At 39.1% G+C, this 13,792-nt stretch overlaps 1 protein-coding gene across 1 annotated transcript in view; it reads left to right on the forward strand.

Annotated features, from left to right (window-relative positions):
- The window catches only part of EML5 (EMAP like 5), a 92,482-nt gene that overhangs the window by 18,914 nt on the left and 59,776 nt on the right, over nt 1–13,792 (forward strand). The window contains exons 2-5 of the mRNA XM_035107512.2: nt 342–501; nt 6,183–6,281; nt 8,213–8,281; nt 13,293–13,478. Coding sequence (XP_034963403.1) covers nt 342–501; nt 6,183–6,281; nt 8,213–8,281; nt 13,293–13,478 — 514 coding nt within the window. The remainder of the gene's footprint in view (nt 1–341; nt 502–6,182; nt 6,282–8,212; nt 8,282–13,292; nt 13,479–13,792) is intronic.

A 13,792-nucleotide genomic window follows, 5' to 3' on the forward strand; every position in this document is an offset into this window, starting at 1 on the left:
ATTTTGGCACCTGTGGCGGACCCCAAAATGGCACCCCCTCCCCTGCCAGGGTGAGAGACAATCTACATCAGGGACAAGGGGGAAATAAAGATTGACATCAGGATTTGCTGCCCTGTGGATCATGCCGCCTCAGGTGGTTGCCTCACCTGGCCTCATGGGTGGGCCAGCCCTGTTTAAACCACAGGTATAGAAAAAGATGGTTAGACATATTAGCTGTAACACTTTTGAATGAAAAATCAGAACTGTATTTATTTTTTATAGAAAGCTTTGTTGTATTCAGAACGCTGAGCAGCTGTTTTAAATTCTAATAACAACTTTCCTCTATGTTTCTTTTTTTCAAGTCTTGCTTTGCATCCTGAACGAGTATTGGTGGCAACAGGTCAAGTTGGGAAAGAACCGTATATCTGTGTTTGGGACTCGTACACTGTGCAGACAATATCAGTAATGAAAGATGTTCATACACATGGTATAGCTTGCTTGGCATTTGACGTAGAAGGTCAGGTATGTGTATGTGTTTAGTTTTTTGGTTTAATGAGTGCATGGTATGTATCATTTTGCTATAAATCCTGCTGTACATACTGAGTTTGGGAGACAAATTAACAGAAATTTTATGGATGTTTAAAAATATGGACATGAGACAAATTAAGGCACATTTACACAGCTAAAATGGGTACTGCGCCATTCTAAAAAAACAGGCAGCAAAGTTATTGCATGTGAGTGGCCTGGTAAGCCAACCTATGGCTTACTGCAGTAGTGGTTAGTGGGGTGGTACAGGTGGTACAGCATTGCTCACCTGCTTTCTGCTGTGCTGTAGTTTGTTTTTGTTTTCAGAATGAACTTTGTAAGTATACTGATCACCCAGGGCCATGCAAATGCACCCTGAAGCTTCTGAAAGAATACACATTATGGTATGTTTTCTGCAGTCAACAAAATCTAGCTGGGAAAAAGAGAGGTTTCAATCCTCTTTTACATAAGGCTGTTTAAGTAAACAGGATTTATATATGTATAACTGATGACAGAATGGTCGCTAGGATGTCCTTGCAAACAGATTGGAATAAATGTGTGAATTCTAGTTGTTATTTTTTTCAGTCTGTTTGCCCACACAAATTCATGTTAGTCATTTGTGGCATATTGAAAGCTTGAAAGGAAACCTGTGGCAGTTTACGAAAACTTTCCTGACTGGCCACATGGAATAAATTCTTAGTCGACTTAGGCAAGCACACAAATGACTTTCTACAAACCTAATTTAAATAAATATAAATAAAAAATATAAAAAATATATTTATACCCCGCCCTCCCCAGTCAGGGCGGCTGACACCAATAAAATTACAATAAGACGTAAAAGAAAGAAAAACAATTAATTAAAATACGGGTTAAAATACAGTTTAAATTTAAATTTTTAAGGTTCACAGTATTTGGGAGCTTATGACAGTGTTATTAATTGATAGGTTTTTACTGAGGCTCTTGCTTTTATATGAAAGAAACAATAATCTTATGATGGTTAGTCGCCTATCACTGACATTCATTGGTCACTGGGAAGCACATATTCAAAGTCAATGTGCACTTGAAACCCTGCCAGGGTAGGATAGGGAGTGAAATGAATGGAATATGGTTTTGAATAAAAAATGGCAAGCAGAAGAAGGGTCAAGCACACACCCACACATTTCGCACACCATTTTTTGATTACCTCACCCCAAAGTGGCTTTTCATATTCTTTTCTTTGTGGCGCTGTTAGACATTTGTTACTGGTACAGTGCAATATTTTTCATTTGAGACACATCTCTAACCATCAAGAGCATTTTGTACAGCTTGCTTAATGTGTTTCTGGTAGGGGTGGCTGAACTTTGTTCCCCCAGATGTTGCTAGACTAAAGCTCCTAACATCTCTAACTATTGCCCTTGCTTATTGGAGCTAAGGGAGTTTGGATCTAACAAAATCTGGAGGACCACAGGTTAGCCATCCCTTAATAATAATAATAATAAGCAGATTCCAAACTTTGTTTTGAAAGGCAGTCCTTAAAGCAATCATTGAAATGTTTGTAAACAGTATTTTCCCTTTATGAACTGAGAATCTGATGCAGAAAACACAACTGCTATTTCTGTTACTCCCTTTGGGCAATAAATGGAAACAGTTTCACCAGGTACCTCCTATCTTGGAGTTTGTGACATGTAGTGTCATTTCCTGGGGCAGGAGTGTGAGATGGAGCTCTGATCAGAGGATAGAATCAGTGCATGGAGGTTGGAACAGGACCAGTATGTGCAGTCTTGTCCCTCCCCTGCCCATAGGCATGATTCTGCATAGCATCTCATCTGTTGATCTGTGTGGTGCAGGTAATGCTGCTATTTACCGTAATTGCTATAGAGAAAAAAATGCCAAGAAGAAATAAAAATCATACTGGATTAAGGGACAAAACCAAAAACTTAAGTGGGAAGGAGGAGATTCAGGAAAGGGAATGCATTTTCTCAATAGATCATTTTGAAGATATCAGTAAAGTACAGTTAAATTATACACAGGAAGTCTTGTGTATTTTCAATGTTTGTAAACCTCTGATTGAGGTGAGTGAGTACAATTCTAATTTTTATAATTTCACTTGTCCCACTAAGATCTTGCTGTTTAAGGACTCTGGTATGGATTTTCAAAGGCAAAATTTCCCTAAATTTGAGCATCAGTGAGAGGTATATAAAATTATCAACTATATAATGATAAGTTTTGCTGAAGGAGAAATAAAATGCCTTTTGCAAAGCTAAGTTGTTGAAACTCTCACAGCATGTTGAGTGCAATCCAATAGACATTGCATATTTGGACTTCTACAAACATCTCATCAAAGACTCCTGAAAAAACTTCGCAGATATGGGATAAGAGGATGGGTCCTAACAGTAACTGGCTAAAGAATAGGAAACAGAGAATAGGAATAGATAGTTCTCAGAATGAAAGGAAGTCAGATGTGATCTGTTATATATGTAGGCATTGTAGGCTGAAGCCAGGCTATATGCATGACATTGCAGGCCTAGGCCACAATGCCTCCTGGAGTTCAGGAGCTTCATCTGCATAACAAAAGACAGAGAGGATTCTAAAACCCTCCAATGACATTTGCTAGGAGCTGGCAGGCAGCTGAGATAGGGCCAGTATTATGAATCACCAGTCACAGCATAAGGTGACCTTTCACAAGAGGGGAGTGCCCCTGTTTGCCATTCTTGTTCTTGTTCCTGATGTTACAATAAATCCTTTTGAGCTGAAATCTGGTCTTGGGTCATGCCTGAACCCACCAACACTTCATGATCTGTATTGAGACAGACACTTTAAAATTTGTTCATAAATAATGAGTTAGGAATGAGCAGCAAGGTGACCAATGGCATCAAATTATTCAGGGTGGTAAAAACAAAAAGGATTGCAAAGAGTCCCAGAAGGATCTCTCCAAAATGGGTTGAGTGAAAAACCCATCTCATATGCACTGGCAGAATTGAAACTGGTGGCAACTCCCCAGAAAAAAATAAATCATGAGGTAATGGTGGCTATTGCAATAAAAAATCAATCTAGCAGCATGTGGCAGGGTGAAAAAACAAGTTCCATTGTAAGAATTCGTAGTAAAGGAATCACAAAATAAAACTCCCTTGATTTTAGTGCCAGGTGTGGGCACAGTTGGAATACTATACATAATTATGGCTTCCACATTTCTAAATGGATATAGTAGAGCAGAAAATGTGCAGAAAGGGGTACCAAAATGACCTGGCTGCTTGAGCACCTTTCCTTTCATGTGGTTGATGTTTTTGCATGGTGTGCAGAGTTAGAGAAACTTTTCCTTCCTCATAATACTAGACCTGAAGGCTATCTAGTTAAACTCATTGGCAGGAGAAGCAGGAATAACAGTGGGAAAGGACTTTTGCCTTAATGTCCACTTTGTGTGCTTTCCAGGTGCAACAAGCTGACCACTGTGGGATACAGGGAGCAGGAATCAATGTTTCATGCAAAAGGGTTCTTAAATTTCTAGATGCTTGTGTGTCATTCTCTGAGATCCTCTATGCCAGTCCAGATATTTGGCTATGGGTTAACCTAAACTGCAGAATGGATAGTACAAAATATTTTAAAGTGATGTCTGATGTCATGTACTGTACATAAAGGGCTTGCTTGCATAGTAAGCTCAGATGTTGTCATCTGTATAATAATATAGAGAAATGAAAGGGAGATGCTTGGAAATATATTAAAAGAAATAAGAATTATTGGCACAATTTTGAGTTTGAGTGCCAACATCACTGCTGATAATTTGCATATATGAATGATTGGTTGTCATTGCTTCATGTGTTTCCTAACTACTAGGAACATAAATCTTTGATAGAATTTAGGAACAGCACACTGCACAGTACTGGAAGATGCTAATCCCAGTTTAGTGGTATGGAAAGATGCTTTGGAAGGTTGCCAGTTTCTGGACTGGCCTAGAGGAACAATAAGGAAATGGGATTATTTTTTCTTTCCCTTAATTTTTATTCTTTTAGATTCTCTATGCCAGCCTCTATATAGAATCAACATAACCATTATAGAATTAATTTAAATTAATTACATATAAAATATGTGGAGATAATTCAATAATAAGATGTCATGTTTCACAAGAAATATGGGCTGTTTTCAAAATGCTGTGGGAGCTTACAGAATTGGCAAGCCCTTTGTATACTGTACAGGCAATGATATTACCAAAAAGGATTTGTGTACTGTTTCCATCTGCTTGGCAGGGAGGATCTATATACAAACATTTGGACTGGCATAGAAGCTCATGAAGAAATGAAACAATGAGGTAAGGAATTATTTTCATACCCTGAAAAGGTTTCTTCTACAAACTACCGTTGGTTCAAACTGATTTAATCACATAATTTAGGCACGAGATTAGGACAAATGAAATGCTAAGAAGCAAGGGAATGTAAAACTGAACCATCCTGTTCTCAGTTGCCAGCCAGCATGGCATCATCTAACTCTGCACTGTAATGAGAAGGTAATAAAATAAATCAAAACTATCAGCAAAAAATTACATTATGTTTATCTTTGGAGAAAACTCACCTGGTGGTGCCACAGCCTACATTAGCCCATTTTATGGCAATCCTAAAACGGACCTTTTCTGTAATGACACTGGCATTGAGGAACATACTTTCCTCTAGAACTGGGCAGACATCTCAGTGGTCTATTTTCACCACCGATTAAAAACATGCCTACATGTCAAAGCATCATATTTATTATTATTATTATTATTATTATTATTATTATTATTATTATTACTACTACTACTATTACGACTACTACTGCTGCTACTGCATTTTATACTGCCCTTCATCTGAAGATCACAGGGCAGTTTATAACATAAAACACAAAATAAAAACAAAATACATAACATAGTAAGTGGAAAAAAACCCACACAAACATTTAAAATGCCATAGATTGCTTAATTAGCCGAGGGCTTGGGAAAAGAGGAACATTTTTGACGCCTAAAAATATGTAATGAAGGTGCCAGGTGAGCCTCCCTGGGGAGAGCATTGCACAAGCAGAGAGCCGCTGCAGAAATTCATTTTCTCTCTTTTTTACTGAAAATGTTCTTTCTATGCCTTAAAATATGCACTTTCTTTCTGTCAGATAATACATTTGGGTAGGATCCAAAGACACAAGTACTTCCATTTAGATTGCCAGCTTCCTGAAAACCATGGTTTGCATCCCAGAAGCCAACCTCAGGAACTTGCAATCACCTCCTCCTTCCTTTCTTCCTCTCTAGAGCAAATTCACTATCCTGACCCTCATCTGCTTAAACTGTGGTATTGTGTTATATCTGGATCAATGCTAACACTGGTTAATGCTCATTCCATATTTTGGCTTTCAAACATTTTTCTAATCCTGTTGAACCTGGTTACTGGTTCTTTTCTTCTCAACTTCTTGTTTTCCATCAGAGGCTATTAATGAACTCTTTGTTGAGAAGAATGGCAGATGTGGAGAGGAAGCTCTGTAGCCCAGATACAACAACCCTATGGCCCTTTGGATCCTGGCCTCTGTCTTTAGGAAGTTTGTAGTTTCTGGCTGACTTTTTCAAATATGTGTGTCATTAGATTATCATTTGGTTGAGCTCTCCCACTCACAAAGTACAGAACACATTGTTATTTTAAATGTTAATATCTTCTTTTATTCTCTTCTAACATTTTGGAAACGTTCAGCGTTTACTTTCTGTTGGTTTGGATTCAAAAAATACAATCTGTGTGTGGGACTGGAGAAAAGGAAAGATGTTGTCTATGGCTCCTGGTCATACAGACAGGGTAAGTTTAATTTTAAAAATAAGAGTGTATATCAAATTTTGGGTTGTCAAAAATTTGCATGTATTTTAGGAATCTGTTTTCTGGGTGTTTCTTTATGTTGGTTAGAACATATTTTGATGACTATACAGTACTAGAACACAGAGGGTGCGTTTTTTAAAAAAAGTGAAATGGCAAATTGAGTTTGCCCCTCAAAACATATTGGTATTCTTGGAATAAAGTAAATAAGTAGCACCTTAATATTTCCTCATAGCATTTTTGTACTGTTATATACTTGTATCCCTTTGCTTCTTAACTTTTGTGTGTACACACACACACACACGCACACACACCTGCCTGGTTTGGGATGTCCCAACCTAGTGATCCCATGCGCCGACACAAATCTTATAGGCCTGGTTTGGAAGTACAACCACCAGCAGGGCCGGCTCTAGGTAGACCCCCGGTGGCGCGGTGTGTTAGGGCGCTGGGCCAGTAGGCGAGGGCGGGGACGCCGGAGCGATCTCCGCCCCTCAGCACCAGGGCGCGCAACCTGCTCGAGACTGCCCTGACCACTAGTTTGCTAAAACATAGATTAGCAACCTGCGATTGGGCACCAGGCCTGCGCAGGCACCCCATGCTCCTTTATACACGAGTGTGACAATCCTGGTTAGCTTAAACTACAGTTCCCTGTTACGTACATCCAAACCAAGGAACTTGGATTTCATGTCGGTTTTCTAACTAGGATATTAAATGACATTCAGTCTGTGATTATTTATCTCTAGCTTTGCAGATTTAAGAGCATTAGAGATTCATTTGTCAATCAGATGAAGGTCTACTCAATCCAGTGTTCTGTTTCCAATAGTAGTCAGCCAGATGCTTCTCAGCACTCGCAATTAAGTTTTGAAGGTGGTTCTAACATCAATTTGTATTAAGAAGTATACAATCCTCAGTACCTGAAATGTCATTTAGTTATAGCTAATACCTGAATTAACCGTCATAGATATACATTTTATTTTTATTGTGGCATTTAAAGTACTGGTGGCATGAAGCAAGTTTGCCTATTTACATGACAATTACAGGTATATCTCACAGATATGTTAGTCTGTGATGTTAGTTACACTGAAAGACAGTGACTTGCCCAAGATAACATAATGAATTTCATGGCAGAGTCCAAATTTAAGCCAAGACCATGCCATGTCTTACTGGGCACAGAAACCATGGGAGACAATTATTAAATATTCACATTAGTATACTTCATATTAATATATTATTAATTACCTTAAGATGATCAGTTACCACTTAAAATAATGTCAAAGCTTTAACATTGTACAGGTCATTGGAAACCTATGGTGAAATTAGATATATTCTTAAAATAATTCCATTTTGTTTCAGTGCTTAGAATAGAGAACTGTCAAAATCAAACTTCTTTGAATTAAAAGCTGAAGTGTTAAACATTATATTTATTGTACTACTTTGAGTAGTCACCATGCCTTTGCAAAGTCTACAAATATACCTGTTGAGTGGTATCCAAGAAAGTAGTTCTGTTCATGCAAGGGTTTCTGTTTGTGCAATGGAACTCCCCCTCCCTTTTGTCTCCCTCCATGCCCTCCCCAGATCTGTTCCAGGGGGTTGGGGGAACCACCAGAACAGATTTACAGGGTGCCTATGGGGAAGAGGAAAGGAGAGGGAAGCCAGAACTCCTTGCATAATAGAACAGCCTTGATAGATACTGCCTGGTTTATTTATTTATTTGATCAGTCTAGAAACATTTAACCGGGTAAAAAATATTTCAAGTTGGTAGTTATTACCATTATTTCAGTTTGGTAGTTTCTGGATTTTTCTCATTTTCATGCAAATGATCACCTTTCTCTGTTCATTGATATTTTCAGATTAAATGAAATACACTTTCAAAACCTTTGATTTTTATTTTCTTGTTCTCTCACTCCCTCCTGTAGATATTTGATATTTCTTGGGACTTGTACCAACCAAACAAACTTGTCAGCTGTGGTGTAAAACACATTAAGGTAAGACAATATGTTTTGTCTGAATGGTATTCAACTGTTTTATTCAGAGTACACCTATTAAAAATATTGGACCAAACTTAGTCATATTCCTTAATTTCAGTAGGTCTACTCTGAGTGAAACCTAGTTGACTATTGCCCTATATGTTTTATTAATTTTTTTAACAACTTTGTAAATTGAATCGCAATTTCAGTGAACAATTAGTGAACAGTTTTTAGCTCATTAACATGTCAGTCTATGATTATGTGGGTTTTCCATAAAATTTTGAACTGGAAATTTCTCATCATTGATGAATCAGGCAGTCTTGTCTTTAGGCGTCTTTAGGACTCATTGCAGTGATGAATTTCATTCTCCTAGTGGAATGATCTACGTGTATGCCAAGTTTTCAATGCAGAAAAAGTCTCAGTTGATGTAACAAGGCATAATTGGGGTGGGCGGAATACTCAAGGCCACTGCTGTCACCTGGCAGGTCCAGGAGAACTCTCAAACAGTTCTCCTGCTGTCCAGGAGAACTCTCAAACAGTAAATCTGTGGCAACTTCAGCCAGAAGAGGCTGAAACCTAATCCAAGATCATCGGAACCCCCAGGCAATATTACCCTCATCTCGTCTGGAATAAGGTTCAAATTTGGTTCATCCTGTCTAAAACTTCTACCAAGCACTGACTCTGATCTTCCACTGCCTCCCCGGGATTGGTAGACAGAAATGAGAGAGAGGGCTGGGTGCCATCTGTGCCCTGACCCTATTACAAATCTCTGGATGGGAATGGAATATATCCATTTTCTGGCATGGTTTGAATTGACAGCATGGCTCAATGTTTGCAGCAGCCAGCTGATCAATGCTGATAGCAAGCTCCTTTGATTGACAGATGGGTCGCCCCTGTCAAAATGGCCCATGGGTTTGTGGAACGTAGGGATTCAGGCTCTTGGTTGGAAAAGGTTCCCTACACCTGTCATAAAACAAATCCACAGGGCAGAGCTGCAGTCTCCCAAAATCACTTTCTGGATCTTCTCCACCCCCAGGTACGACTGGAGCCACCTCAGAACTTTTCCTCCAGTCCCATCCTGGCAAAGCAGTCCAGAAAGTTACTTCAGCTGATGTATCAAAATCTTCAGAGAGATCCAGGAGAATGAATAGGGCTGTACTTCCCCTGCCTATCCCTTGGCAAAAGTGATTAGGGGTGTTTTATTTCCCAAACCAGATTGAAAACCAAACTGAAAAGGATATTGTGGAGATGTAGTTTAAGTTTTCCAGGTGAAAAGGCTTTTATTGGGCTATGGATAATTTGCAGAAATACCAAACTTATGAGAGTCAGTAAAATGCTATGATTTTAGGAAGTTTGTCTAGGGGCCGAAACAGTAGAATATTTCAACTATTTGAGAGAATACTGTTTTGAAATAGTAATATAACTAGAAATGCTAAGGAGAATTAATCTGATAAGCACTGGAAAGTTTTTAAAAGTGTAAAATTTTCACCAAAAACCACTTTTATAGTGTATGTTCTTCTGGTACTTACAAATTAGTCAAAAATTGGTATGCTAACTAAGTTACGAAGAAACCGGAAATATGCATGGAGCTAGAAACAACAATTAGATAACATATATCCTGTCTGGAGATAACATTCTTGAAAATTGAGTACTGAAGACTAATTGAGGTCAGAAAGGATCACTGACTAACTCTGGACTGTAGTCAGCAACAAATGCATCCCCACTTAGCCTAGTTACTTCTGACCATTAACCCTCTTGTGGCTTGTCCTGATAGTAGCAGTCAAGACACAAAATGGTAATGAATGGTTAATGCTGCAGATCTAGAGTTAATAAGGATGTATTCCTGCTAAATTCTGCAGCTCAAGCTAGTCTGTTTTATAACAAAGATAAACTGTGGTAACAGTGATAAAGATTTGTCATGGCAAATAGAGTAGCAATGACAGGACATGATACTTCATAGGATCTCATATTCCACCCTGATGTCTTTGAAGAAAATAAAGTGATTATCTTGTCAGGTCCTAGGCAGTCTTGTCTTTAGGACTCATTGCAGTGATGGATTTCATTCTCCTAGTTGGGGTAATCTGCTAGTCATATGTATCCCATGCCGATTGTCATAAAATGGCCATGTTGCTGGGATAGTACAATAAGTCTTGTTCTGTCCTTTGTATCCAAGTTGCCTCCTTCATGCAATTCAGACAGGCCAAAGCAATGACAGGAGAAGCAATTACATAAATTTCGTGCACCCACTGCTGACTTTCCAAACAGGTTTTAATATGGAATTTTGGGCGGTAAGTTCAGCTTCAAATATCTATCTGTTCCATGAAATCTAATAACAATTGGGCTTTTTGGTAGTGGTAACACAGAGATGGATTTCCTTTGGATAGGACTGAATTTAAATCAGGCTATTTCTGGTTTTGCATATTTACTTTTTTTCCTTGAGGCATGCCTGAATAGCTTAGGGGAGTCTTTAATAGGTTTTTTTCCGGGTGTGTGTGTGTGTGTGTGTGTGTTAATGACAGCATAACACAGTAGCAAGGGTTTGAATTAATCCTGGAGAAATCAATCTACAGTTATCTCAATAACAAATTGTATTATTACATGCCACCCCAATCTCTGCCAGGTGGTAGCAAAATTCCAGAGTTTCCAGTCGTTCACCCAGAGTAATGCTTCCATGGGAATTCAGGTCACAGTGGAGGCTGTAGCGCTTTAAGATATATGGCTTATTTTACACTTATACGCAGTTAAAGTCTTCCATGGGGTGTGTGCAGAACATTATGCCCCAAAATGCCTCTCATTACCCTTCTCATAGCTTCAGCAAGCTTGGGGCCTAAGCAGCAGTCAGTCATAGCTCCTGGTCTCTCGGTGCACCTTCCTACAGCAAGTGCCAAGGTGGTTCTACCCTTTATTTCCCCCCACAAACTCTGATTCAAGCAACTCCTCCTCACCCCAAGTCCTCACCCCAAGTCTAGTTTTTAAGAAGCACATTTTCCTTTTGAGCGCAGCCTGCCCCCTTCCCTGTTACCTTGGCAACATCTGTCCGCCCAGGTTCAAGGATTCCCATTTGATATGGGCCATCAACACTTTTCGTTAACACCTCTATACCAGGTGATGTCCTGGCATTAGAAAGGAAGTTTAATTTGTATTTTTCCACTCGCCTGGAATCTTCCCTCCAATACTCCAAATAATGACATTCATCAATTTATTGGGTGTAGGGGGTGTCTTTTCCCACCCAAACCTTTAACAGTATTTAGCAAGACTGCCCTTTATATACTGGTCAGAGGTAACTATTCTCCATTTCTAATATAATAAAATGAAGTGTATGCATTTGCCCTATGAAGCTTGCATTTTTTTATCCCAGTCAAGTATGAAGTTCACTGGATGACCTTGGGCAAGTCAAAGTGAGAAAAAAGGGAGGTTTAAATCAACATTTTCATTGATACTGCTGCACACATTTCCTAAACAGGGGTGTAAATCTGACCAGCAAATCATGTTAAGTTTACAACTAGAGTTTGTTATTTTCAGGAAATGTGCTTCGTTAGGATTGCATCTGGAGTTATATGGTCCCTGATTTGACTGTAAATCACATTGAACTCATCCTCTAAGGCAAAATGCATCAGATCACACCATAGTAGCCAGTGGTGTGGGGACATTTACCTAAGCTCCCATCACTGCTGTTTCTGCAGCTTCCTGGAAGGGAGCGAAGGAGGGGCAAGGCACTGCAGTGTTAACATGGTGCAAATGCACCAGTAAAACCAGTCCACTCCTGCATCATACCAGCCTCACCCCTACATCACCCCTCTTCTTCCCAGTAAGCTGTAGCAATGCAGATGATGAACGGTCAGGTAAATGCCCCTGTTCTGCCAATCACTACTGGAATAAAGTTGTAAATCTCGTTTTTGTGCTCCTTATAAAACAAGGGGGGAAATGCTGCATATCAGGCACACATTGATGCTACTGTTGTTGGAAGGTACAGGGGAGTCCTATATGCCCAGAGATCTTGTCATTGTGCCGTGGAGTGGTTGAGTCAACTGAACATATTCTTCTGATCTGCCCATTCTATGCAGATCTTAGACAAAAACTTATAGCTCCACTCCTATGCCAACTGAGACCTCTAGCCAGAGAAAGACAGGTGTTGTTTCTGCTGAAAAAGTCTACTGGAACAACAGCCTCCTTGGTGGCCAAATTTCTTTTTCTGGCCCTTAAGTGTAGTAAGGTTAAAATTGACAGCATTTACATGGGTCTAAATGTATAGCCTATTTCTTATTGTCGGTTTAAGTTTTAAGTTCCCTTAGAGGTTTGATGTTTTAATTTTTGTATGGATAAATGTTTATTTCTGACTGATGGTCGAATAAAGTCTGATTGATTGATTGATGCTACTAGACCCACATAACTACTACGGTATCAATAACAGCAGCTCTGCAACTACTTTTTTCAACTTTCCTCATAATGTCTACTATATTGTGATATTATCATGCTTCAATTTGCCTTACCTCCACAAACAGCTGTCCATAAAGCGGAGTTGGAGAACAGAAGCATGAAGTGCAATGTCTGTTGGAGTAACTAGACATGTGAATGGGTTAATTTCCTTCATGAGTGTAAATCACCCCATGAACGAGCTAATCACAGATGCAAGGTCAGCCAAGCCAGCCGTTATGGTAACAGCCCAGTGCCCTGACTTTATCTGTGATTAATGAATGTCAGCTCAGTAGTTAGTCTGTGAGCAACAGAGATACTTTGTATGTATCTATAATGTCTGTATCTACATCCAGAACTGTTTTACTGAGCCTTATCTTGTGCAACAGTAAACTATTCGTACTTTAAGCTGCTTCTGTGTGGTGACTGGTACTGAGACCAACTTCCACTGCGTAGGTATCTCACCTCAAATTCCCGATAATTAGGTTGTCCATCAAGAACCTCAGCAATTTTTAAGTGGTCTGTGGTGTGGAAAATTTAGGAAAATCACAAAACTTTTAGTTGTAATAGTTTAAAATGACCTGTGTGGTTTACATTAAATCACTTTATCTTGCAGTTCTGGAGTTTATGTGGTAATTCATTGACACCAAAGCGTGGTGTTTTTGGTAAGACTGGTGATCTCCAAACTATATTGTGCCTCGCCTGTGCAAGAGATGAAGTAACGTATTCTGGTGCACTTAATGGAGATATATATGTATGGAAAGGAATCAACCTTATCCGAACCATACAAGGAGCTCATGCTGTAAGTATCATTTTCATATGAGAATTGATTGACCAGTGAAATAAATTAATATTTTGTGTGACGTACACAGATTTCTAAATGGATTGCATTGTGATTAACAAATGCAGGGGACTTTATCAGATGTTGAATGTCACAGTTTAACTTCTGGCAGACCCTTTCATAAGTTTCAGGCTGAATATACCAGAAAATGCAAAAATTATGACAAGTTTGCAGTCTCTCCTCATCTTGCAGATTAATGTTTATGAATTATTTATCTGGGATGGCTGAAGGCTAAGTGCATTGGTGTTCAGGAAGGAATCTTAAGCTGTGCCTGT

Source organism: Zootoca vivipara, chromosome 1, assembly GCF_963506605.1.
Source record: "Zootoca vivipara chromosome 1, rZooViv1.1, whole genome shotgun sequence".
In the NCBI taxonomy this organism is placed as follows: Eukaryota; Metazoa; Chordata; class Lepidosauria; order Squamata; family Lacertidae; genus Zootoca; species Zootoca vivipara.